General features: G+C 43.2%; 1 protein-coding gene across 5 annotated transcripts in view; it reads left to right on the plus strand.

Annotated features, from left to right (window-relative positions):
• Positions 1-1,972: 1,972 nt before the first annotated feature.
• LYSMD2 (LysM domain containing 2) overlaps positions 1,973-25,513 on the plus strand; it is a 30,919-nt gene continuing 7,378 nt past the window's right edge. The window contains exons 1-4 of one of the 5 annotated variants that reach the window (XR_005227056.2): positions 1,973-2,453; positions 8,380-8,717; positions 12,414-12,613; positions 14,119-14,798. Coding sequence is in view for 3 of the 5 variants with exons in the window: in XM_037910682.2 (XP_037766610.1) it covers positions 2,223-2,453; positions 8,380-8,717; positions 12,303-12,348 (615 nt within the window). In the remaining 2 variants the exon portion in view is untranslated. Of the gene's footprint in view, positions 2,454-8,379; positions 8,718-12,302; positions 12,364-12,413; positions 12,614-14,118; positions 14,799-25,513 lie in introns of those variants that run through there. The other 4 variants (XR_006284229.1, XM_043523775.1, XM_037910682.2 and 1 more) reach the window with 4 other exon arrangements.

Genomic DNA, 25,513 nt, shown 5'->3' on the forward strand with positions numbered 1-25,513 from the left:
AAAGTCCTAGCCTCTTTAATCTCTCCTCATATGGCACCCGTTCCAAACCCCTAATCATTTTAGTTGCCCTTTTCTGAACTTTTTCTAATGCCAGTATATCCTTTTTTGTAGCTGCATCTACACTGCGTTTTTTGTTGGCATAACTATGTCGCTACTACACCTGACTGACATAGCTATGCTGGTATAAATGTAGCCCAAGCCTTCATGTATGACACTTTTATTCTGGAATAAAGAGTGCTTTATTCCTCTTTAGCTTAACCCACGTCAGGAAAACCATTATTCTGGAATAAGAACCCACTACTGTGGAATTAATTAGGGATAGTCAATCAGGGATTTCACCATGTTTAGACAAGCCCTGAGACAGACGGAGAAGTCAGTTAAGAATCTTTGTTCAGTTATTTGTATTTATATACATTGCATTCAGGTAACTCCTTAATATTAGTAAAAATATTGTAGGACGTCCCTCTGTGGAATCTCCTGTCAGCACTCCAGAGGGCCCTGGGTTATGTGGGCTTGACATCTGTTAATTTATGTTCCTATTCTGTCAGCAATAATTGATGTGATTGCTCAAAACAGCATTTTACCTAGGTCCTTCACACTGAACATCCCCAACCCACTTGCTCCCTGCCGACTTGCTTATTGGAAAACCCGGGAAGTGGGTTAGCGCAAGCCCACCCACTGCTAAAGGCCCCTCCCCCAGCCTAGCGGGAGGGACCACTGGACCCAGGGACGAACTGATTACGGGGGACAACTAATGAAAAACAGGGACCGGAGTGAGGGTCAAAGGTTCAAAATGAGGATACCGGATGAGGACACCGAGCAGAGAACCCCGGACAGAGCCCACTGCTCCTCAAAGCTGTCGAGGGAGCCAGCAGACGCTGCCCAGTGGAACTCTGCCCGGATGCGTGAAACTAGGGAGGAACGGAAATAGGCCCCGCAGTCGCAGAGCACCCCCTCGTCCAACATCCTTTTCCTGGTATTGTAGATGGAGACTTTGGCCAGAGCCGGGAGGAGGTTGACGAGGAGGTCTCACGACTTCGTGGGGTCACGGATAGGGTGTGAAAAGAGGAACAAGTGTGGGGAAAAGTGCAGCCAGAACCTCAACAAGAGGTTCTGGAGGAGCCGGAATAGGGGCTGCAACCTGGCGCATTCGAGATAGGCGTGCGCCAGGTTCTCCCTCACGCCGCAAAAGGGGCAGGCCTCAGGAGTAGGGGTGAACCGCGCCAGGTGCACGCCCGTGCTCACGGCTCCATGAAGGAGCCGCCAACTAATGTCCCTGGCGGGCCATGGGACCAAGGTGGAATAAAGGCTGGCCCACCGGGGCTCCTCACCCTCTTTAGGTGGAAGACAGTCCCGCCATTTGGTGTCGGGGCTGGACACGAGGGTGAGGAAATGTAACGTATGGAGCATGAATGTGTACAGATGGTTTCCGGGCGCGGTTCAGAACCGGACCGGCTGCAGGGTAAGCAGCTGGCTCGGAGTGTGGGATCGGGGAGGCCGAGGGGGCTCGCGGAACAGGGGCCCAAGAAGAATGTCGGGAGGGCCAGGGGTGAGGGGTGGGCGGGGAACGCCCTCTCGCAGGGCTCGCCGCAGGAATGCGGGAGAATCGGGTGACAAGGCGGCCTTCAGCTCCTGGAGTACGCGCCTAGGGGTCGGAAGGGTGGAACCCGCCGACTTGCTCCTCCACGCGCCCTTCCCTGGGAACTACTCCTTCCGTTTTGCTCCCTGCACCCCAGATGACCTGCTCCTCCACACCCCAGCACCACACAGCTCTCCCCCATCCGCTCCACTCGCTACCCCTCCGTTCCGCGCCCGCCCCTCGCTCTGCAGCTCCTCCCCCTCCCGCCGCTGCTCCCGTAGCGTTGTCGCGGCGGGGCGGGACAGGACAGGGCGCCGAGCAGCGGCGAAACTCCAGGCGAAAGGCAGACGCTTCAGCTGGGCTTCACTTCTCTACTAGGCATGCGCAAAGGCTGCGCGCATGCACCTCAGGACGGCAGCAGGGGCTTGCGCGTGCGCAGACGGGAGACGCAATTCTATTTGAGGTCGCGCACCCCCCTCCCTCCCCCGTTGCCCTCACGGCTGTGGTGTCATCGGCGCTTGGCCGGTCTCAGCCGCCCGTCGCGGCGGTGACTCGAGTCCCTCTGCCGCCTGCCATGCCCATTGCTCGGCTGGCTGCTGCGGAGGCGGAGCACTGAGGGGAGCCGCCGGCGAAGGCGCGGGGCATGGCAGAGTTCCCGCCGGTGCCGCTCTCCCTGCGGGAGGAGCCCCCGGCCGCCCGCTCTGGCTCCGAGTCTGAGTCGGAGGCCGAGCTGTCGCAGAGCCTGGCCCGCACCAAGATCCGCTCGTACGGCAGCACGGCCAGCGTAGCGGCCCCCCTGGCGGAGCGCTACCTGGAGCATCGCCTCAGCGCCGGCGACACGCTGCAGGGCATCGCGCTCAAGTATGGAGTTACGGTAAGGGCGGCCCGAGGGGCCCCAAAGGCGGGCCGGGCCCCCGAGCCCTGAGAGGGGAGGTCACAGAATCATAGAATATCAGGGTTGGAAGGGACCTCAGGAGGTCATCTAGTCCCTCCCCCTGCTCAAAGCAGGGCCAATCCCCAATCTTTGCCCCCAATCCCTAAATGGCCCCCTCAAGGATTGAACTCACAACCCTGGGTTTAGCAGGCCAGTGCTCCAACCGCTGAGCTATTGCTGCCCCCGCCCTGGCCGGGCGGAGGGAAGGATGGGTTTGCGGCAGAGGCGCTGCGCAGAGAGGGTGCTAGGTCCTGGCTTTGCCTCAGACCCCTGGGATGCTGGGCGAGTCACTGATCTCTGCGGGTAACAACTCTTCCTCTTCCTCCCCGCCTCAGAGCGTAAACGCTGGGCTGGGCCGGGACCCGACTGCACCACGTGTGCGCGGTCCGCGTGCTCTGGGCCCTGAACTCCGCTGCGATCCGGAGGTACCAGAAATACAATTTGTGGGCTAGGCAGATGAGAGTGGGGGAGGAATTCCCAGTCCTGGGTGAGACAGCGCAGCTGCGGGAGGAGGGACCCTAGGTGAGGTCTGAGCCACTTGGGGGCTGGGCATGGGGTGAAGGAGGGATACCCAGCCAGATATATGGCACAGGAGCGACACAGTGTGGGAAATCCACAGCAGCTGTGAGTAGGGTCACCAATTTTGGTTGGATGTATTCTGGGAGTTTTCATCACATGATATAATCTTTAATTTCTGGAGACACCAAGGCAATCTTGGAGGGTTGGTGACCGTAGCTGTCAACCAAAAGAAATGGGATGGAGATTGACAGGAATCCTTGGTTAGATGTGAGCCATCTGAGGTTGTGAGAGGGATGGGGTGAAATGAGAATCTTCACTCACTGGTAGGGAGAAGAAGGGGGCATAGAGAGGAAAAATCCCTCCTCATCGCATGCAAGTTTTGGGGGACTGAAGGTGATGGGGGAGTTAATGCCTGGTTCTCCATGAGCCAGTGGTTTGTGATGGAGGAGGGCTCAGTCTCTCCCTGGCCATGTGTTAAAGCAGAAGTTGCAGGGATAGATGAAGAAATGCTTGGCCAGCTGTGACTAAGAGAAGACCATAGATGGGGAATCCTCACTCAGATGCGAGTCTCTAGTAAATGTATTGCTTCAGTAATATATCCACAACTATCCCTTTAAAAAATAATAGTAATCTCAAATTAATATCTGCAACATGACAGTGAGGCCCAGTCCACTGTGCAGGCTCCAGGAACCTGTTTAAACATGGCTATTTCTAATAAGCTTTTCCAGATCAGCATAGATAAGAATTTTTTTTTTTCTTGTGAGAGCCATGATACATAGCTGTGCTATACATTACCCGTGCAAATCACCACCTGCTCTCTATAGTATCATGTCATAATAGTTTTCAAACCAAGTTTCAGCTGGCCTAAGGGAAAACATACTAAAAATCTTCTAGCAACAGCTTTTTATATACAGTTGTAATTAGCAATATTTGACTCCCATTGTGAATAAGGTCAAAGTTTTTATTTCCTCTGGGAAAGAAGAGTAACTCTGCTTTGAGTCAAATCCTGTTTACTCCTTACTGATATGAGTAATGCTGTGGAAGTCAGTGGAGTTACTCTGGTTTGTTTTTGGTGTAAATGAAAGCAGACTGACTCAATAAGAATGTTTGAATAAGCTGAACTGGTTTGCCATTAGTTTATTTATACATTCACCATTGTAATTTAGTTTCTTCTCGCACATGTTAAAAAAACCAAACCTCTCGCATTTAGTGACACTTAAATGGTATTGGAAATGTTTAAATTTGGTCTTTATTCAGAAGTGGAGCTAGTGCATTGTAGTTACAATTTTATTAAAATAAACATTTTGTATAAATGTATTTCTAAATAGGAACTTCAGTATTTCAGAGTGGAATTGTAGCATGGAATACTAACATTAAAAATTAAGCTCAATTTTTAACCTTGATTTAAATTACTTAAAATACATTTCAAGCCAGACCTGTCAAAGAATATACCTGAAACAAAATAGTAATCTAGCCCTCAATTTGAGATGTCAAGATGTGCCTTTTTTAGTTCTCCCTATTTAAATTGCCATTGTGACAGTATAAGAAGTAAGTACTGATTTTTCACTCCCATTTGCTATCTAATACCAGACATTCCTAGCAGTCTCCTTAATTTACCAAGTCTTGAGTAAAGGCTTTAGAGTTTTAACGCCCCTGTAATATAAACAGAAGATTTTTTTAAAATAGAAACTTAGGACCAACTTCTATTAAAGAATCTCTTTGTATATACCTTATAAAATGAAAAGTACTTTAGCAGCAATCCTAGTCACACTCGGCTCTGCCTCATAGGGCTAAACCAAGCCACTCACATTTATGAGAGTCTTTCTGGTGACTGATGGGGGTTGGATCAGGTCTTACTTCAGTAGGGGCTCAGAGTGGTGTGAAGGCAACTCGTGAGGAGGATGAAGAACTTGCACTTCTAACAATGACTTCCTCCCAGCTGTTTAAGAAGAGGTATTGATTGTCTTTAAAGGAAACAAAAGGTCCACATATTTGCCCTTTATCAGAAGGGTGCTGGCTACAACATGGGGCATCATGTTTATCTACCGTAGGTATCTTTCAAGTTGCTCTTGTCATTCTATCCATGTGCCATGTAGGAAAAAGGATATCCAAGGCCTTATTTATATACCATGCTTTAAACAAAAGTTTCCTGTTATGTCTCCCTTCCTTATTGCTCCCATTGGCTGTAGCAATGATGGGAGCACTAGTGCTGACAGTCACTAGTGTCTTAGTAACTGTCATCTATGCCTGTTCTGAACAAGGGTAATGTAATGTAGAGATGAAACCTACAACTGATGAGAGATCACATGTGGGGAAGATGTTAGTTTGTGGTCTTTAGTGTAATCTCTTTGCTAATCGGGGAAGATTTTTGATGTTTATAAACAATATATTTGTAAAGATCTATCAAGCTGATTCTGTTAAACACCAAATAAAATCTTTTATTCTCTTAGAATATTTCGATTAGTGAGTGTGGGTAAGTAATTGTGGGAATTAAAAGGATGATGGCTAGAATATTTATATAGCTCCTACAAAGCCAAGAAGATATGTGCTTTGTACAGTGTAAACATGAATCCCTTGCAATATCCCTAAATAAGTGACTACTATTTGTATTTTTATTTTACTGGTTGTTTTCTCCAAAAATAGGGTGCATGTATAATAGGAAAGTTCATAAGCCTTTTCTGCCTCGGTACAGTTTCATCTATGGCTGTGTTAAAAAACATAGGATTTTTAACCACCATGTTGTCCAGTTCCAGGGTTGAACAACATTAAGGTTAAAATACCTGTACCCCATTTGCATTACAGCTTTTATACTGGTGGACCTATGCCAGTGCAGAGAAATGCTTATGAAATTTCCCAGCATAGGAAAGGTATCAGTGTCAAATTCCACTCACACTTACACCCATGAATCCTTATTGGAGGCACTGGAGTTCTGTGAGTGTAACTGAGGGCAGAACTTAGTCAGCAGTTCTCAAGTGACGTACCCAAGACTACTCACAGAATTTTATAGAGTGGAGATTAAAACATAGGGGTCCCTTACTCCTACCACTAAAATACATGGGCTCTCTGAAAGGCCACAAGAAGATATCCTAAAGCAGTATTCGAAGGAGGAAGAACAAACCATCACTGGCAGAGTTACAGTGAAGCGTGATAAACAATAGCTTTAGGGTGCATTATTTATCAGCTATCATTTTGCTAGTCCCTTTACAAATGCAAGTCATGGTAGACATACTGGGTTTCAGCCTTTGTGCTACAGTACTGTAGATTGATTTCTCCTTTAAAGAAAGTCATGCCTTCCAGTTACCAATATAATCATAATTTTGGTATCGAGCAAGTAAATGATTCTGTTTGCTTTAGTGGCTTCTGGTTTCTGGGGCCTGGGCCCTGAGATGTACTCCAGTCTGGAAGCTGGGCTCCAGGTCTGGCTTTGCAACTTGTGCTACCTAGCGAAATGGAGTAGTGTAGGGAGTGCACTATGATCCAGCTGACTCTCCCTTGTGGGGAAAGTTGGATAGCAAGAGGCAGTTGCAGGCAGGTCCCAACAAGGTGGGGAGATTAAAATGAAATTTCACATGCTTGGATGTAGCAGAATGTCAGATTCTAGTGCAAAAATGCAGAATTTCTTAACATCTTAGAAAATGGCAAATTCCACAGCCATGGAATCCTGGGACCATAAGGCCCTGATAGAGAGATGAATGAGGCAGCTCACACTTCTCAGAGCTATTGTTTCAGGCCCTCTGCAGTCATCACTGCATCAGTTTGCATTTAGTTCCTGTTTTTAAGGTTCTAGGGCTAGAAACAATTAAAAACAAAACTGAAAGCTGAGATTATGCAGCCATGGGTGACTGTCATGGAAAATTCTGCAGCTACAGAATCCGTGGGGCCTATACCCGTAATGATAGAAAGATGGGCCCCACAGAGATGTCAGTTTCTATCATGCGATGTTCCATCTTGATGGGCAGGTTACTTAGATCAAGATGGAGCATACAGTGGTGGGACCTCCAAGCTGCATTTTGATATTTGTATAAATTGATTGTGTAAAATAAGGAGGGTTGCCACTGGTCATGCTGTAGAATTCCAATGGCTGGTTTTGGCCAGCAAGTGACACCTACACTACCAGGCTCTCAAAATATGGGGCCATATTCAGGACCCAATTAGAGATCTCTGCGTTTATGTAAAACCAAACACACCAAAGCAGGGAGTGGCATCACAGATTAAATGTATTCATTTGATTTCTCCAACACCCTTGAAGTTCACTATTTGTGGGCCTTCCAAGATAGGCAGTCAGCTGTATGGTCTAAACATCTTAGTGTACCCCTGAAGCCCTAAACACCTTCACATGCTGGGATTACTTATACTTTAGACCTAAAGTCAGTGGTTCCCAAACTTTAACAGCCTGCAAACCCCTTTCACTAAATTGTGAAATCTCGTGAACCCCCTTCTAAAAATATATATTTCCAGGGATTTAAGTTTAAATTTCCTCCACACTCCGTAAGGCTCCTGCTGCTGGACCCCGTTGACTGCCCCAGTCAACTGAGCTCCACTGAGCTTGGGCTGCAGATCCCGCTGACTGCCAGGGCTCAGGCTGCCAGCTCCAACTGCCTGGCCCTGCTCTCCCTAGGGCTCGGGCTGCCAGCCCCATGTGGAGCGCTGGGGTTCGGGCTGCCGGCTCCCCCGCTGACGGGGGGAGGGCTCGGGCTGCCAGCCCCAGCTGTCTGGCCCCGTTCTCCCTGGGGCTCGGGCTGTCTGCCCTGCAACCAGGTCCCACCTGCTGCCTCCAATGCCCGGGGTCCTCTGGCTGCCATTTAGAGAAATTTTTCTGGTGAACCCCCTGTAACCTTCTGCAAACCTCCAGGGGTTCACGAACCCCAGTTTGGGAACCACTGGTCTAAGTAATCTGTTCAGGCGGTTCTCTGGGAGTTGCTCTCTCAGACTGGCCCCAACATGAATGCAAAATAATGCAGGTTTTTTGCAGCATTATTGTGTATTCTTTGCTGAGCAAAGGTGACCTAAATTTGGGTTGTGAAGAGAATGGAATACTCAAATTTAGGGAAAGTTTCTTTATTTGGAATAAAAAAATATACCCTTAGGGAGACTTCCAATAGCATAAAGCCTAGTGCACGGACAAAGAAAGCAAAGTAAAAAGGCTGAGTTAATGGCAAGACAGAACAGAGATGTTCTAAATGCAATAGCTCCTTTTATAGTCTAATTTAAGACAAAGTAATTGTTTCAGGGAAACTCTTCGCTTATAAAACTGCTTGCCTGTTGTGTGTTTTGAGGATGGTGGCATTCTGTACTTTACAGAAATCAGTACTGCTTCAATTTAATTGTTTTTCTTTCTCTCTTCCAGATGGAACAAATAAAAAGGGCAAATAAACTATTTACTAATGACTGTATATTCCTGAGAGAAACGCTGAATATTCCAGTTATATCAGAGAAGCCGTTACTGTTCAATGGACTTAATTCGCTGGAATCGCCTGAGAATGAAATTATTGACATTTCTCTTTGTGGTGAAGGACCAATGACAGTTCAGGAAGAGAGTAGTTCTTCTTCTCCCAGTCCTCAAGAACCTGACAATCAACCTGCTGCACCCGAAGAACTATCTGCCAAAGATTTTCTACATAGACTGGACTTGCAGATTAAGTTGTCAAAACAGGCAGTCAAGAAACTAAAAGATGAAGATATCAGGTAAACTCCACTTTAAAATGAAGCATCTAATTTCAGACTAACAGTTACTCCTTTTTATATTGGAGTTGTTGTGGCATTTGGACAAACGCTAGTGATATTTATGTCTATAATCTTTCTAATTTAGGCTTATTTGCAGCCCCCATCTCAAATGACATTTATCATGTCGTGTAATGGACTATAGGAAGGTTCTTGGATACTGTGGTGATTAGAATAGTATAAGAAGCTATCTAGAATAACAGCTGTATCTAAGCCCTGGCTATAAATCAGAGAAGGAATAACATTGTGTAAAAGGTGTTGGTATAACACAGATTTCTGATTTGGTAGATGGTTATCTATATAGGCTTTGATTCAGCAAAGTACCAAGCACCCAATGACCCTGTGAAGCCGAAGGTGTGTAATGAGACATTACTGGGGGCCGCCCCCCAAGCAAAAATCTGAAATGGCCCCCAATACACATTTGTAGATGTGCCTAATCTCATACCGCTTTCCTTTCTCACCCAAAGAATGGTCATTCCCCCTAGTAGCTGTCTCTTCCTCCTTTACCACCCTCATACATTCACCTTCCCTTACATCTTGCCTTCACTAGGGAAAAAGATGTATCCTTAGCTAAGAGGAGGCTCTAGTGGCTTCATCCCATATCTCCATACACAATCCCCTACCATAGGGGGGTTGGCCTTTCCTTCTCAAACACATGCCATACATGCTCCCTGTGGGTTCATCATTCCTTCTCTCACATACCTTTCTCCTCTTAGTGCCCTCCCCCTTACAGCTAATCAGCCAGACTTTTCATGTTCATCCCTTGGAACCTCATTCATTAGTAGCTCCTGGGAGTGAAGCCAGATACCAAGCCTTGCAGAAGTTGCTCCTTCCAGCCCTCTGTTGGCTTCAGTAGGGAGATACAGGCAGCTGCCTGCCCAGGTGAGCTGCTCCTTAAATTGTACATGTAAAAAACCACAGTGCGAAGAGGAGGACATGCCGGCTGCTGAGACGGAGCAACTATCTACTTCTCCAGCTCTTAGGAAACTGGAGGTGGAGCATCTCCTTTCTAAGAGGTGAGAGGCATCTCCCTTCTCTCCCCAGTGAGAGACTTGGACAGCAGGAGCTCTTGCAGTCAATTAGGCTGCAAGATCAGTGTTTCCTCCTGCAAGGGCCCATGTCAGAGTCCAGGCCCCTCAAACTACAAATGCTGCAGGATGGTACTTAAAGCCTTGGTGCTCAGCAACTCACAAGACCAAACCGGTTGTCTCAGATGAACTAAATTAAAATTCTATAATTTAGTATCTTGTGCAATTAAATGTATTTCTAATGCTGTAAATATACAAACGTTGTTCCTGAGCTGTATGTAATAGCAACTAGAAAAGTTAGTAGCTGGGCTAGCAGTAAGAATATTTGTAGGAAGGGATTTGGCAGTACAATTCTAGTGTTGAGCTGCTGGAAAAACCCCTTGTCATGTACAACCCAGTGAGTCTAGTTCATTTTTCACTGCACTCCATACACAGCTTCGTTGCCCTGAGGATGCTTATTTAGGGCTATTGTCTCACATAGAAGGCTGTGGATGCTCTGAGTTAAGAGTCCTGTCTGGTTAGCACACTTGTGTGTGTCAAAGGGTAGGCTTTCTGAACTGCTCTCTCCTTTAAGTCTCTTGTCCATCTCTTGATGTGCTTCTGCATACTTGACTGACATAGGCTGCACTGTTTGGCTGTATTTCCCCAAGCCAGATTTGGGTCATGCAGAGAAATGGTTAATGGTATTCACCTGTCACCATCATTTAACTTGCGTCATCGTTAGCATGGTTGAGGAGACTGTGCAGGACATTGCTATCTTAATGGCTTCTGCTGATGAATCTCATGATAAGCCTGCTAAAAAGGTGACATTAACATATGAGTAGGTGTTGTTGACTTAGCAATTAAGCTGGGCTGACAGAGACCACAGGTCCCCAGCAAGGATTTTGCTTATTTTAACATCCTTTGCACACAAAATGTTAATGTGTAGGAGGGAATTCATTCCAGGACCTCAGCAAACAACACACAGAAAAAGTGGTTGTATTCAAAGTGACTGGCTTAAAAAAAGGAACATTGTTACTGCTTCCTTATGTGTTTTCTGGGTCATAGCTTGAAAAACAAAATTTTATTGCTGTATTTGCTCCTCAGCCAAAGAGTCAAAAAACATCAAACTACAATCACTTTTGTGTATACATCATTAACAAAATTACAAGAGTACACTTTTTTGGGGGGGTCATGATGCTGCATGAAGCACAGCTTGATTATCAGATTCCAGCTTGAACCTCCATTTAGAGAACTGGATTGTCAGTTATAGTCACAGGAAAAAGCTAATTTAGGAGGCAGATTAAGAATAAATATGTACATTTAATGGCTAATGTTACTGAGCTACGTGTTTTATTCTCCCCACAACTTCCATATACTTTAATGGGAGTCAGGTGCTACAGCGCTGACAATGTGCCCAACATGGTGGGAGGGGGCACGCACATTATATTTTTCTGGTCTCATTTGTAAGCCTTACAGCCTTTCAAACAAATGAGTTTCAATGTTTAATCAGGTATCTCATGGATTTAGAAGCAATTGAGGCATTACAGTTCTTCAAATAAGCGTGCTGTACAGTGTTGCAATGTGAGTAACTTTTACTTATGATATAGGTGGGATTTCACCTGTATAGAGTCACCTAGACCTTCATCAGTACTGTAAAAATAAAATTAAATGTTCAAGTGTTGCCTTAAGCATATATGGCACTTTATGCAAAGGGACCCCAAAGTACTTTACAGACTGTGGCCCAGAATCTGATCTATTACATTGGTATATATCCGAGTAACTCCCTTTGGTTTTTATTGGTTAGCCTGGATTACAGCAGTGTGAATACAGAATTGAGCCCTCCATCAGTCTGTATATAACCTAGAGAGTTTTGTGTATGTACATATAAACGCTCTTCCGAAGTCTGCATCTCTTCTTGCTTTTACTGTTGTTAACTATTGAACCCTCTTCATAGCTTCCCAAGTCATTGCTCTCCAGACTCTAGCATGTGCAGAATGTTGTTGCTTGCCTTCCTACATACCCCAAAGAACTCTGGGTTCCCACTGTTTCAAGATCCATTCAAAATTGCTGTCCTTGTTTTCACATCCTGCATGAACTTTCTTTTCTCCCTCACTTTTTTCTAGCATGTGCCTCCTCTGTCTTGCCATTGTTTAGGAAACCTGCTTTTCTGCAGCTTCTGACACCTGGCCAAGTCTAATATTTTTTCCCCTTCAGCTCTTCAGGTCTTTTGAGTTTTATCTGAAAACCTCTTTTCTCCTGCGCATAGTACATCACTCTCCTCTCAGATTTAGGGTGGGGAAAAAAGCATGGATTTAACTCTATAAAGCCTTTTAGGATTCAGTTTGTGTGAAAAGTGCTATGTACACAACATAGATGCATTGTAATGTTACCATACCCGATGGGTTATGGGACCTTGAGCACAATTTGGCCACTCAGTCAATGTTGTTCTGTTGTCATTACGTGTTAATATGGTATGGCTATAATGAAGACCTTTTTATATGAAGGTAAAAGTGAAGTAAGTAAAAATGTTATGTTTCAGCTACACTGACCTTGTACATTCTATTTCAAATGGCCTTGGCACATAGAGAGCTTTTCAGATAATGTGAGATTATGGGATGTACGTCAGCATTGGAATGTACTCAAATGTCAGTTTGCAGAGATGGAAGAAAAGCAACATTTGTTATGTTGCTACATCTTGAACCAGGGAGTAGAAGAATGGATCTGAGGTCTGAGTAAAGAAGACAGCAACAGCAGCAGAGGATTGGCTCCAAAATTCCAAAAACTATCACCTTTCTCCTGCCAGCATGCTTCTGCTAGTGTGATATGCAGGCTAATGGGACACTGCATGTGGTAAGTTGCTCATTCAGAACTTTTTCCCTTAAGGTTTTTTAAAATTTAAATTCTATCACATGCACTCCTAATAGTGAAACTCAGTTACACATGGTAGGCCTGATTCCTTATGCTTAACAGGAGTTCTGCATGCAGAGCTACTGCAGGATCAGGCCTAATGTAAATGACATACAAGATGAATACTTGAATTCAATTAACCATCACCTTCCAAAAATTCTATCATTTAACCATCCCCCTTGAAATGACCTCAACCTTCTTTTGTTGGATTGCTTAGTGGCCAAAGTCTCAGCTTTGGAATACTTAAATTAGTCTCTGCTATAAATACAGCCCTTCATCCTTCCTAAACAGAAAACTGAGTAACATGTAGGTTGTGAAGGTGGTCTCTTGAATTAGACCTAAAGCTTAAAGGCACTTTATGCCTTGCGTGGATGTTAATTCCATGTGATCTTTAACCACAGCCATTGTTGTGCTGTGCACTATTTGGCGGCTGCCATCCTCCCCAGAGGTGACTGCATTTCAGTAGTAGTAGTAGTAGAGTGAGTGTGTGTGTGTGTATATTATATATATGTGTGTGTGTATATGTGTGTGTATATATATAATTATATATATATATAATTTATGAAGAACTTTGTGATCTTTCAAGGGTCTTTATAAATGTATAATTATTACTCAATCTCTGGCCACCAAGCAAAGAAATGTAAGATTACATATAAAGGAGGATTTGTGTGGTGGTGGCGGTACAGGGGCATAGAAGAAAGCAAAATAAAAACAAAGCCAGGTCATCCTTTGATTTTTGCACATCTGCTTTTGCCTTGTCTTTGTATACTTTAAGAGCATGTTTCCCAAACTATCTACTGTGGTGTCTGCAGCGCACCCATGTATTGCAGTTGTCAGGGATATGAAGGATGTATAGTAATTATCCAGTTTTACCCTGGCTGGCAGAAAAACAAACACTTCGTAGGTTTGAATTTTCCAGAAATTATTCATTAAAGGTTCTATCTTGTCCCAGTGTGTGTTTTGTAAAAACATCTACTCTGCTTGTGTACGCAGCTAAGATAGATAAGGGCATTACATCCAGACATGATAAGTTTTATGATCATTCTTTTAAACATTCAGATACCAATAGACGATTTGTAAGCTCTTTACATTATCACTAAGAGAATTCTCTTGGGTGAATGTAGTAGATTAGGGTGTAGGGGTGAGTTTTAGTTTGTGCCTTATGACCACTGGTTTGGGGAGGAGGAATGGATATTTAATGATTCCCCCACATCCGAGTTTAGAATGTTACTGCATTTGAAAAGAGGAACTCTAAAAATTGTTGTTTGCATACATAAGCAAAACCCTGGCTGCTAGCTAACTGCAAACATGCAACATTGGGAACAGAACCTGTAACTTGAAGTTCTGTTAAATTGCCTAGTACTCAGCTCATTCACTGGGAGGGAAGATGGGAGCATTTATGACATCCATGATATGAAGTTGGTAATTGGTTCTTGTTTTCTTTACAGTGCTCCAGTACCATCAGCCAAAAGAGAAATGTAGAGAGACAGCAATGAAATCAAGAAGCCTTTGAGGATATGTTGTGTGTTCCAAGAGCTATTAAATCAAGGGCTTTGATTAGTGTTCCTTTTACAACTGTTGGATGCTTGGTAAAAGAGGGGGTTAAAGTATCAAATGAATTCTCATTGTCATGTGTGCTGTAAGCAACGGCTAATGTTCATTATTTGTGGGTGAGAGGCATTTGTACAGAGATCTGTACAGATGTCCTTCTGTACCTGCAGTGTGTGTTGGGCTGAGGGTGGCAGGTGCAAGTTGAGATAAACAGCGCTATAAAAATGTTGTAATGCTTTCTTTCCGTTCTCCTTTCCTAACGGAGGAAGTGAGAAAGTAACTTATCACTTGTCTTCATTTTAGTGTATTTAGAAATCTCTTTAATAAAACTTTCCATTTTGTTTTTAATGAAAAAATGTGTGGTCACTAAAATCTGTGGCAAACTTATGTATTAATATTGTGATATGTGCCCAAGTGTTCATTTGGGGCACACGTCTCCCTGAAAGGTGTAATATATGCAGCCTGAATTACCTTCAACCTTTGGTAGAAGGTGTATATCTTAAATCTGTCCTTGTACAGTCATAACTTGCACTTCTGAAAATTGTTTAAGATTAAAGATAATTTCTGTGATTTTGAATGATATAACTGGCACAGAGTTTCTCTAACTGTAGTACTAGGGAGAGTGTGGAGCTCAGTCTTGAAAGCCCTTCTCATGCAGAATTCCCATTGTCTTCAAGGAGAGCGCCATTTATGGGTGGATATACAGCAGTGGGTCTCAAACTTTTTTACTGGCGACCTTTCACATCGCAAGTCTTTGAGTGCAACCCCCCCTAATAAATTAAACACCCTTTTAAATATATTTAACACCACTATAAATGCTGGAGGCAAGCGGGGTTTGGGTGGAAGTTGACAGCTCGTGACCCCACAATAATGACCTCGTGACCCCCTGAGGGGTCCCAACCCCCAGTTTGAGAACCCCTGATATACAGGGTTAAGCCCTCAATTAGTCATCAGCAAGTTTTGAGTCTTCTTTGGGGTGACTAAAACAAGCATTCTAAGTTTCCTGGGCTGTGCTTTTCATAACTATGAACAGCTCTGCTTGGATTCAAGTCTGTAATGACTTACTAATGCTCTTAACTTGGAAAATAAAGCTTGTCCTTGAGCTTGGTCATGAACCATGCACCATATTGGGTGCCAGTATATTGTTTGTTATACTGATAGCTACTTTGGAGGTCTGAACACACTAATATATACACAACAGAAGTGCAGATACTAAATAATGGATGTGAAGAAAAGTTTGTTGGACTAGAAGGGACTGGTGTTTCTTATTTGAGTATCCTACCTTTGAACAAAATGAGCAAATCTGCTAACGGAAAATAAGTGTTATTTCCATCCTTCATTTACTCCCTCCTGTTTACCCCCTCTAATCTGCTACAGCTGACCACAAGCACATGTGGAACCTGCAGTTGCAGGCAGCTTCCAATTCCCAGAGGTCTGCAGTTTTCACAATCTGGTAGAGGTGTTGAGGGCCCTGTTACATTGTCAGCGGTAGGAAATGGAGTAAAGCTATGTGGGTAGGAAAGTTATGACTCTGGTCATCCCTATATCCTTGTTCAGAGAGATTCTTCCAGCCAAAAGCCAGACTTACCATCTTCAGGTGGGAACACCAGGTTTGTTTGTTTGTTTTTACTTGTTTTTTAATAGGAAGGACCAAATCATTAGGAAAGGTGTTTACAAGCTAAGCGAATAAAAAACAGGAAAAATCCAGGAAGTCCACAAAGATCTTTCCAATACACAACCTACAACCACAAAAAAAGGAAAATATTACTCCCAGCCCAGTACAGTTAGTGTAATATAGCCTTCAAGACCATTCAGTGACATGGTGGCATCTTCAGTTACATCTTGTAGTGTAGGAAGCTGTTATTTCAATGATTGCCTAGCCCAGGTAAGAATTTAAGGAGAGAATGTATTTATTTAATCAGTGAGATGAGAACCAAAGAGATACACAATGGCCTTCATAAAGATTCCCCTTGATATTCATTACAGCTGAATCTTGTCTCCATAAGTCATCATTCTCCTGCAGAATAGTAAAAATGTAGTCTGATGCCATATATTTTTTTCAAGGCTGCACAATTGTTTGTGAAAAATATACTTGATAGGTCATATGTGGACCTCAAAATGATGCACAGATCTGCATGCTGTGGTGTTGGCCTGAGGCTACAATAAGAAGATTTGGCATCTTATTTTGAGTCCCAGGAAGATCACGTATGTCCGTCCATCACGGAAGACATGGGATCATGCAGAACTCTGAGGAAATATGTTTGGAAGGGCCCGATCTGGCAGCATGCAGGGAAAACTACCACTGACTTCATAGACATGGGAGTTTGTCTCTATTAGGGCTGGAGTGTTGGACTGTAAGTGGGTATCAACCTATACAATGCTGGGACATTAGCAAAACTGTGCTCTTATTCATATTTCATAAAGCTAGCTCCTTGGCAATTTCAGTTTCACTTCTTGACTATTTAATTGAAAGTGTTTAAATATGAACTACAATTTTTTTATACTAAATAATAAAGGAATACTTCTCATAATATTATACTGAAGAAGACAGTTACATAATACAGTACTGGTAACAACTTTAGCCTAAGGGTAATTACTAAACTGACCCTTCAAACTAGGCTTTGAAATATTTATGCGTCTCTTTAGCTAAAAGATAATTTATACATTAAAAACCATGAGGCTAGTAACTGCTGACATTGCTGCACACTAGTTCTCTGTAGAAAGATAATTTGATCTGAATTGAAGACAAATATTTTTAAATCCATGGCACATAAACTTAATCATTCATTGTATGTTGTCTCTCATGGCCATTTCCTTTATTCTTGGTAGAATTCCAATTGAGCATATTGCTCTTCCACCATTTCAATATGTTCTGAGAACCTGTCAACACAGTATACCCAGAGCAATGAATATCCCTCTGATTAGGACTAAAAGTATCTATTGTTAAATAGAGGTACGATTTTCTGGGATGTTAGTCACAAGATATTAGATTTATCACAGCTTGGACTAACTTTTGGTTTGTTTTATGTGGGCGCATTTGGGAGCAGGAGATGATGCCGGCTACCTTCACCCAGGCCCAAGGCACCTGAGCAGGCAGCAGACAGAATCCAGCTCTTGTGCTTGAGTGCAAAACTAGGGTACCTGTGGTACTTTTTTGTGCCAATAAGTTGTCAGTAGCATGCAGCAGCTACCATCTGTTGACAGGGATGTAAGGAGTATGGCTCCCCTTGTGCTTCCTAAGGCATTGTTTGTGTCTTTCTTGTCCGAGCCAAATGCCTCAATCTCTCTGTTTGGCTAGCCCCTCCAGCAAGGAGCAGGGCACAGTTTAAACCTCTCTTTGCAGAAATAAGAATTATGTAGTTCACTGAGGACCCCGATCATTCCCCAGTACTTCTGATTCATAGTCCTCTGGTAGTTCATGAAAGACCCTGTGGTACTTCTCAGGATGGGTGGTTTAGCTTGGTAAGAGTTGGCTCCCTGATTTTTAATAGCTGAACTCCAGCACTGCTTTGTCCTTGGAGAACTTAAGCTTTGCTAGAAGGAAACTTAACAGACCGTACATATGACTCTGCCAACTTCTGCTTGACATGCAGTAAAGAACATTCTAGGCACTGACTTGAAAAAATCTCATAGTGTCAACATACAGTGACCTTAGAAATTGTATTAAATCATACTGGTCCCAGAATGAGGTTTTGCTGCTAATAGCCTTCCCTTGTGTTTGTAAATGCATTCCAGCCAGTCTCAAAAGCAAGTTACACAGTGTGAAGACTACATTATTAAAATACTGCGGTGGTTAAAAAGCAAGGAGACTTGCCTATGGAATATTGTGGTAACTCTGATGTTGAATTAAAAATATGAAGTGCTTGCTAAGTGAGCTGATGATTGTAGTTACAGACCATTTTTGCATAATTGTAGACATTGGAAAAGTGATCTATACTCAGTTATCATCATGCTTCTGGTGTTGTCCTAAGCAGGACTTATTTTCAGTGAACAAATGGGGGGAGAGAAATTAATGTTTCATTCTAAGACCAGTCTATCTGCCGTCAGCCTAGTCCTGCTTCCAAGTTCATCAAAGCATGGGGTAGGCCTGTTCGCTAGAACTAGAGGAACTGGGCATTGTGATAAATTTCTGGTGTTTTAAAATAGTTAGCTGAGAACATGCAATAGTGAGCTCAAAATATGAGTGTTCGTCTCCAGTCAGTGTCTCTGATCCCATCTACAGTGGTGGCCCTAGGAAACTTAGACAACTAAATGTCTTCCATTAGATAATTTAAAATAGTGGTTCTCAAACTCTGGATTGGGACCCCAAAGTGTTTTAATGGGGTCCCCAGGGCTGTCATTAAACTTGCTAGGGCCCAGCTATGTAGCCAAAGTCCAAGCTCCTCCGCCAAGGGCTGAAGTTCTCAAGCTTCGGTGCCCCCCCAGGGTGCGGGGGAGTGGCTCAGGCTTCAGTCCCCCTTCATGGAGTCTTGTAGTAATTTTTTTGTCCGAAGGGGGTCGCGGTGCAATGAAGTTTGAGAAACCCTGATTTAAAATATTCAAGATAGTCCCTTCAGCAAGAACAGAAAGATAAGGAAATATTGTAAATGCTAGGATACCTGTATCTATTTTGGTAAGGAAAAAATTGACAAGATTTCTATAATTGTTAAACATTTATGGGTTGGTAGCACCTGAAGATCACAATCAGGTTAGGCCCCATTGTGCTAGAACCTCTACGAACACATAAAATAACACTTCCTGCCCCCAAAGCATGTTATCAATCCTGTACTCTGCTTTTCACGGTTCACAGACTTCAAAAATCTCTCTTCATCCAACTGAACATAAATAGCATTCACAAGCCAAAGTAACTTAAAAATAGAAGTTCTAATATTGTCATATTTTGGTACATTCAGAATGGTGGGGAACGAACAGATACCTTTCAGAGTTTAGCACGGAGGGGATTAATCCCTTTCTTCCAGGTAAAGGTAGAACCACAGTTGTTGTTCCCGAGTTCAAGGATTTTCAGTGTTCTGGGCCAGCTGTTGACAGTTAATATTCCCATTTGTGGTATAAGAGGGATTTGCTGTGGGAGGCTGGAGACTAAGTCTGGGAGTGAGAATCAGCAAGGAAAGCTCTCTACAGAAGAGAGCTCTCTCTTCCTCCAGACTTGACTGAAGTAAGCTGTTCTCTATAACTACTTTGGCTGAGAGAGAAGCCCCGTTGCATTTACATTTGCTACATTTACTTTTTTTTTTTTTTTTAAACTAGTAAAGTGCATCATAAAGTGTTTAGACTCCACCTTGCTGTTTAGCTGCCTTTCCTATGCTCACTCCCCATTCTCATTTTAGGGGCTAATTTCATGAGGTGTTACTATATGTCAACATTTTTATAGTTTGTGAAAATACCACACAGGCCTTAGTCAAAACTTCCCCTTGACTTTAGTTTTGCCTAAGAAAGTTCTGCAGCATTGGGCTATTGGTCTATTTGGGAGCACATAAATAAATCTTTCACACAAAGTGTCACTGTCATGGTGTAAATAAACCCTAAATCCTGAACCAGCCAACTTTCAATAGAGTTTTCCAGTAAAAAGGTCATTTAAAATTGAAAACTGGAGGCCTCAACCAGCATTCAGCCTTACATTTCACTGACTCCTGACTAACACCCAATCTGTTTGTTGTAGGCATTGTGCCAGGACTCCTTGCATCAGCTTCCATTTTATACTTCAGAATGCATCAGGTTTTTCTCATCTCACTTATATCATAGAAGCTAACTAAAATAGAAGTTCAGGATGGAGAAGACCTACTTGTGTCTTTCCCCCCAAAACACCAATTTTAGGAGCTGTAAGCTTCTGTCCACTGCATGATATTAAAGAGAGCAAATGAATTCAAGAAAAGAGCCATAGTCTCATGGAATGGAGCTAACATTGTCAATGCTGTCTCCTTCCCTGTCCAGTGAAGCCAGTCTATGTGAACACTGTGCAGCTGAGACAGTCAGTTGTAGGGGCACAACTGGGAAAAAGCTATGCAATTTCTACCCTATATTCTGTGCTTGCCTCCCCTCTTCACATGGCTGCAAACCCTTCCCACTAGAGAGCTCTTCTATTTTCAGAAGAGACTTCCCCTTCTGGAAGGGGTATTCGTGGTCTTAAATAGTACTCAGTTTTTGGACTGTGGAATACTTAGAAATTTAAACTAAAATCTTCCCTTGGAAAAAGTTTTAGGTGGGTTGCATTTCATACCTTGCTCTGCATGAATGTTATATTTGGTTTACTTTATTATGGTGACATTTATCTGCTGTTCGATATGACATTTTGTGTATTGCTGTCTTGGTTGCTTGAGTTTTGGCAATTGGCCTACAGTGTTCCAAATTGCAAGAATCTATTAGGTATCAGTCTTCATTTGGATTTGTCCCAGTTCTGAATCAACATACAGTGCTACCCCTTGCCCATTTTTGGCTGCGGATTTGAAAACTGATTGTGGCATAGTTCTCATTCTGCTGTTAATTAACTGACTTATGGTTCCCTATCATACCTTGATGCTAACTACAGTATATAACTACCCTTTGTTGATAGTATTCCTTGGTTATTCTACATAATAGATGCTTTGCCTTCATCTTTAATAGGAGGATTCTTTTCTCCATTTATCCTTCCTTTCATGACCTAATCCTGAAGAGTGCAGAGCATTTACAGCTCCCATTGATGTCAGTAGGACTATCATGTGAATAAGGGTTGCAGGTTCTTGTCTTCAATGTTATGGAGCCACATCATGACAGCATAAGGTTTAAGAGCCTTTTTCATTCCAATTTCTTATTTTCAGGTGTTTAACTTTTTGAAAAATTTACCTTTGGGGCTGAAATCGCTCATGTTTGTGTTCTTGGCCCAAAGGTAAATTTTTGTCCAAGCGCTTTAACTGTTTGAGTTATCCAACGGGAGAGGCGGGGGGGCATTTTTCACATGAAAAAACAGTTCAGCTGCTTAAAAAAAAAATGCATGGGTCACTCAAGTACGTTTTTTGGTCACAAGGAGTGCATGCAGATCTTAAATGCAGATTATAAAGAAAGCCATGTTTTTCTACTATTTTTCTAACAATGTACCAAGGTTGGGTACTTTCTAGACATGTCCATGTTGCTGGAACTCTGTGTTGAAATTCATGCAGCTGTTTATTTAAATGATTGCGCAGTATATGCCTTTATCAGAATACGCAATGGCGCATTCAAATAAATACAGTTGCAGTTGCATTGGAATGCGTGATCTAGATCACACAGAAATAATGTTTTTAGGACATGATTAAATGTTTAGGCGCTTGTCATAAAGCTGTTGTTGCCATTTTAGCATTGTAACTTTTGAAGAGATGTTTTGTATCTCAGATAATTATATAATATTAGAAATGTTGAAAAAACCCAATTCTCTTTGGAGTATTTGGCACTCTGAGCTAGTGCTGGGTAGTTGTGCTGCAGTATATTTACATCATTGCTCTTTTGTTATGCCTTTCTGTAATATTCCTTACTTATGTTTTTGTGACTCATTTTCATCAAGTAAAAACAGTAGGTGGACTGATTTTCTTCAGACATTTTAATATTTACACTAACCTTTTATCTGTCAATCATTGTGTTAGTAATATACAGTTTGAAGTTGTTGGCAATATTTTCTGTGCTGCAATTTACTCTGTTTAAAAAGCCATAGCAAATGATTGGTCTCTTGACTAAAGATAGCTCCAAATGTTTGAGAGTTCTACTGTAGCTGTCTGCATTCTGTTTTGAAAGTACCATAACTTGGTTCCACGTCAGATGGGAAAAGAAAGAAAAAAAAAAAGAAAAGCTTTCTTTGTTATGGAACCATGATATAAACCCTTCTGCATTACCAGGACTGACAGTTCCTTGCCTGTCCAGTCCTCTGTATTAGGTCAAGCTACCACTTGTCAAACCTCACCCCCAAAAAAGACAAACAGAACACGCTGGAACCATTTTTTCCCCTCTGAAAACTGCTCTGTGCAATGGGGAAATACACTTCCTTCATGTCCTAACACAGCTTATGGGTGTGGGTGGCTTTTTTTTTTTAAGGACAGTTATAGAAAGGGTAAGTGATTTCAAGTTCTGAATATTTTGCTAGATATGGAGGTACCCCAGAAGTGTCTGTGTATTTCTATAACAGAAACTGACCAACTGTTAATGAGACAATCATTTTTTAAAGAAGGGGTTTACAGACACACCCGCCCCCCCAACTTAAAAATTATGAAAACCTTTCTATTTCCATAGTAAAATTTCCTTCCCCTCCCACAGTCTTGTTTCTCCTGGAATTTTTGCAACTCAAACTTTGGAGCATTATGCTAGCATGTGAGAAACAGTGGGTGGAGGATGTATCCAGGAGTTGGGGAAAGGATGGTGAGAAGCTGCCTAGACAGGGGGATGTGATCAGATGGAGAAACTGAACTATTCTTAAAATGGCCATCGTTACACAGTGGCAGCCATTTTAAATGGTTTTAATATGGTTGGGTTTTTGGATAAAAGTTGTTCGAGTACAAATTTGGCGACATAGAAGGATTCATGAGCATATCAAATCCAAAGAGGGATGCATCTTATCCCAAGAAGTAAATTTAACATATGCATAAAGGGTCTATAAGTGCCTGTATAATTCCAATCCAAGGGAAGAGAGCCCTGAAGGTCAAAAAACGCCAGCTCTGTCAGATGGAGTCTTTTGACCTTCAGGGTCACATGGGTGTGTATAGACTTGTCACAGTGCCTCAGAACAGCTATAGTTTTCTGCAGTGAGTGGTCTTTTCTTGCAGGGTGTGGCTTTTTAATTCTTTTTTGCTGCTGCTGTTACCAAGCCTCCCCTGAGCAATTTTTACTGTGTAGGGGTTTTTGGACAACAAACATCCAGTACAACTTTGTTAGTGGTATTTTCATTTGTTTTTCCATCTACCATCAACAAAAGCAGTATTAGGGCTTTCTAGTGCAGCAAAAATATGAACAAGCAGCCAGTGTTCAACTTTTGAAAAATAAGTGAAGTATTTTACTAGTGAAAAGAGGGGATTAACTTTTATAGCCAAATTCTACCTGCAGGAATCAGGCAGGCAAATTACTGAAGTCACCAGGTCTACTTGCAGAAATAATATAAGTAGGATTTAGGGCCTGATCCACACCCCATTAAAGGCAGTGGGCATTTTTCTTTTGATTTTACTGGGCTTTGGATCAGACCCCTGGATTGTAGGTTATACCAGATGATCTCATTTTAAATTAGAATTTCCAGCATAGCCTACAATACATTCTCAAAATAAAGTGATACCAGCAGATATTTATACTTCTTAGAAGTAGTTGTAACTGAAGCTTATTTATTACAGAACCTGAACAAACAGTAATCAGCATTAAAATTTGTTTACTAATGTATCTTAGATTTGTGTATTTCCTCCCTACTTGAAAACAGATGGTGCACAAGAGAGCCTTATTACATGGCAGAGTCCAAAGCATTATGGAAGGGCATCATTTATTCAGAAAGCATCCTTCTTGTATTGTACTGTATTTACCTGGGTTCAGAGCAGCTATGCACATGCGGACTTCACAGTGCCGCTTTAAGCCAGTTGCTGTAAGGACTTCACTGGTTATCTTAGGGCAGGGGTGGGCAAACTACAGCCCGAGGGCCGCATCCCGCCCTCCAGACGTTTTAATCTGGCCCTCGAGCACTCCCTGGGGAGCGGAGTCGGGGGCTTTTCCTGCTCGGCGCGGCTCCTGAAAGCAGTGGCATGTCCCCCCTCTGGCTCCTACGTGTAGGGGTAGCCAGGGGGCTCCATACGCTGCCACTGCCCCAAGCGTGGCCCCCACAGCTCCCATTGGCCGGGAACCACAACCAATGGGAGCTGCAGGAGCAGCGCCTGCTGACGGGACAGCACGCAGAGCTGCCTGGCCGTTCCTCTGTGTAGGAGCCAGAGGGGGGACATGCCATAGCTTCTGGGAGCTGCTTGAGATAAGCGCCACACAGAGCCTGCACCCCTGACCCCCTCCCGCGCCCCAGCTCTGATCCCCCTCCTGTCCTCCAGACCCCTTGGTCCCAGCCTGGAGCACCTCCTGCACCCCCAACCCCTCATCCCCAGACCCAGCCCAGAGCCCGTACCCCCAGCCGGAGCCCTCACCCCCTCCTCCACCCCAACCCCCAATTTCGTGAGCATTCATGGCCTGCCATACAATTTCCATATGTAGATGTGGCCCTTGGGCCAAAAAGTTTGCCCACCCCTGTCTTGGAGTATGTCTAAACTGCCCACATCGCAGCGCTGTGATGTGACGTAGGCAGTGTAGTCACGCTTTATCGCTAAAACTTTTGTCGCGCAGGGGGGTGTTTTTTCACACCCCTGAACTACTAAAGTTTTAGCACTGAAAGTGGCAGTGTAGACACAGCCTTAGAAGGCTTCAGTGGCTAAGAGATTAATGTAGTGGATCTGGATGCTGTTCCATTTGAGTATTCATGCTAGGAGTAGAAAAATGCAGTATATGCTCTCAAATTATTCTTTAGGAATACCGACATCTTGTTACAATTAATAGTTGTTATGGGCTGAATAAATTGCTCGCTCAGCTATCTTGCTGCTGTATTAGTGAGATGTATCTCCTGTACAAACACTACAAAAAGTTTGAAAAAAATCTGTGGTAACTACTTCCAACTGAGAAACAGCCTAATTCCTGTTTCATAATGATGGGTCATCTCACTTTGAGAGTTTTTCTTTTAACATGGAGAAGTATTTGTCTTTGAGTCATGCGAGATTGAAACATCTTCAAACTCTGATTTTTTTTCCCCATTTTAGCTTAATTCCATCTCATTTATTCTCCTACATTGTCCCACTTTGATACTGACTGGCAGTCCAGTAATATTGACCAGTGCAAATTATTCATTTCTGGTTAAATAGTTTAGTTAGGCTATAGAGCCTGGTATCTGGCTTTTGCTTCCATTGAAAACTGACAGTCTTTCTTTTATTGCTGATTTTGGGCTAGATCATGTTATCTGCACACAGCCTAGGGTAAAGGGAGGTGTATAGGCATATTTTCCTAGGGAAAGCCCTGGGCGGTATTCAGAAACTCCTTTGTTGCACTGTAGGAAAAATAGTAATTTGCAACCTTCCTTTATGTATTGCACCATTCTGCTGGCCAGTGGGGAAAGCAGGAGAGGTGGAGCTAAAGTCTGGGTGGAAGGAGGACAACAGATGACATAAGAAAACCATTCAAAGAGATGTCACTGATACAAACTATGATGGAGCAAGAAACGCGGCACTAGACTGAGAGGTACTAAGACTGGGTTGCCTCAGGTACCGTGTGCCACAAGTTACAAGACAA

The sequence above is a fragment of the Chelonia mydas genome, chromosome 10 (assembly GCF_015237465.2).
Source record: "Chelonia mydas isolate rCheMyd1 chromosome 10, rCheMyd1.pri.v2, whole genome shotgun sequence".
NCBI lineage: Eukaryota > Metazoa > Chordata > Testudines > Cheloniidae > Chelonia > Chelonia mydas.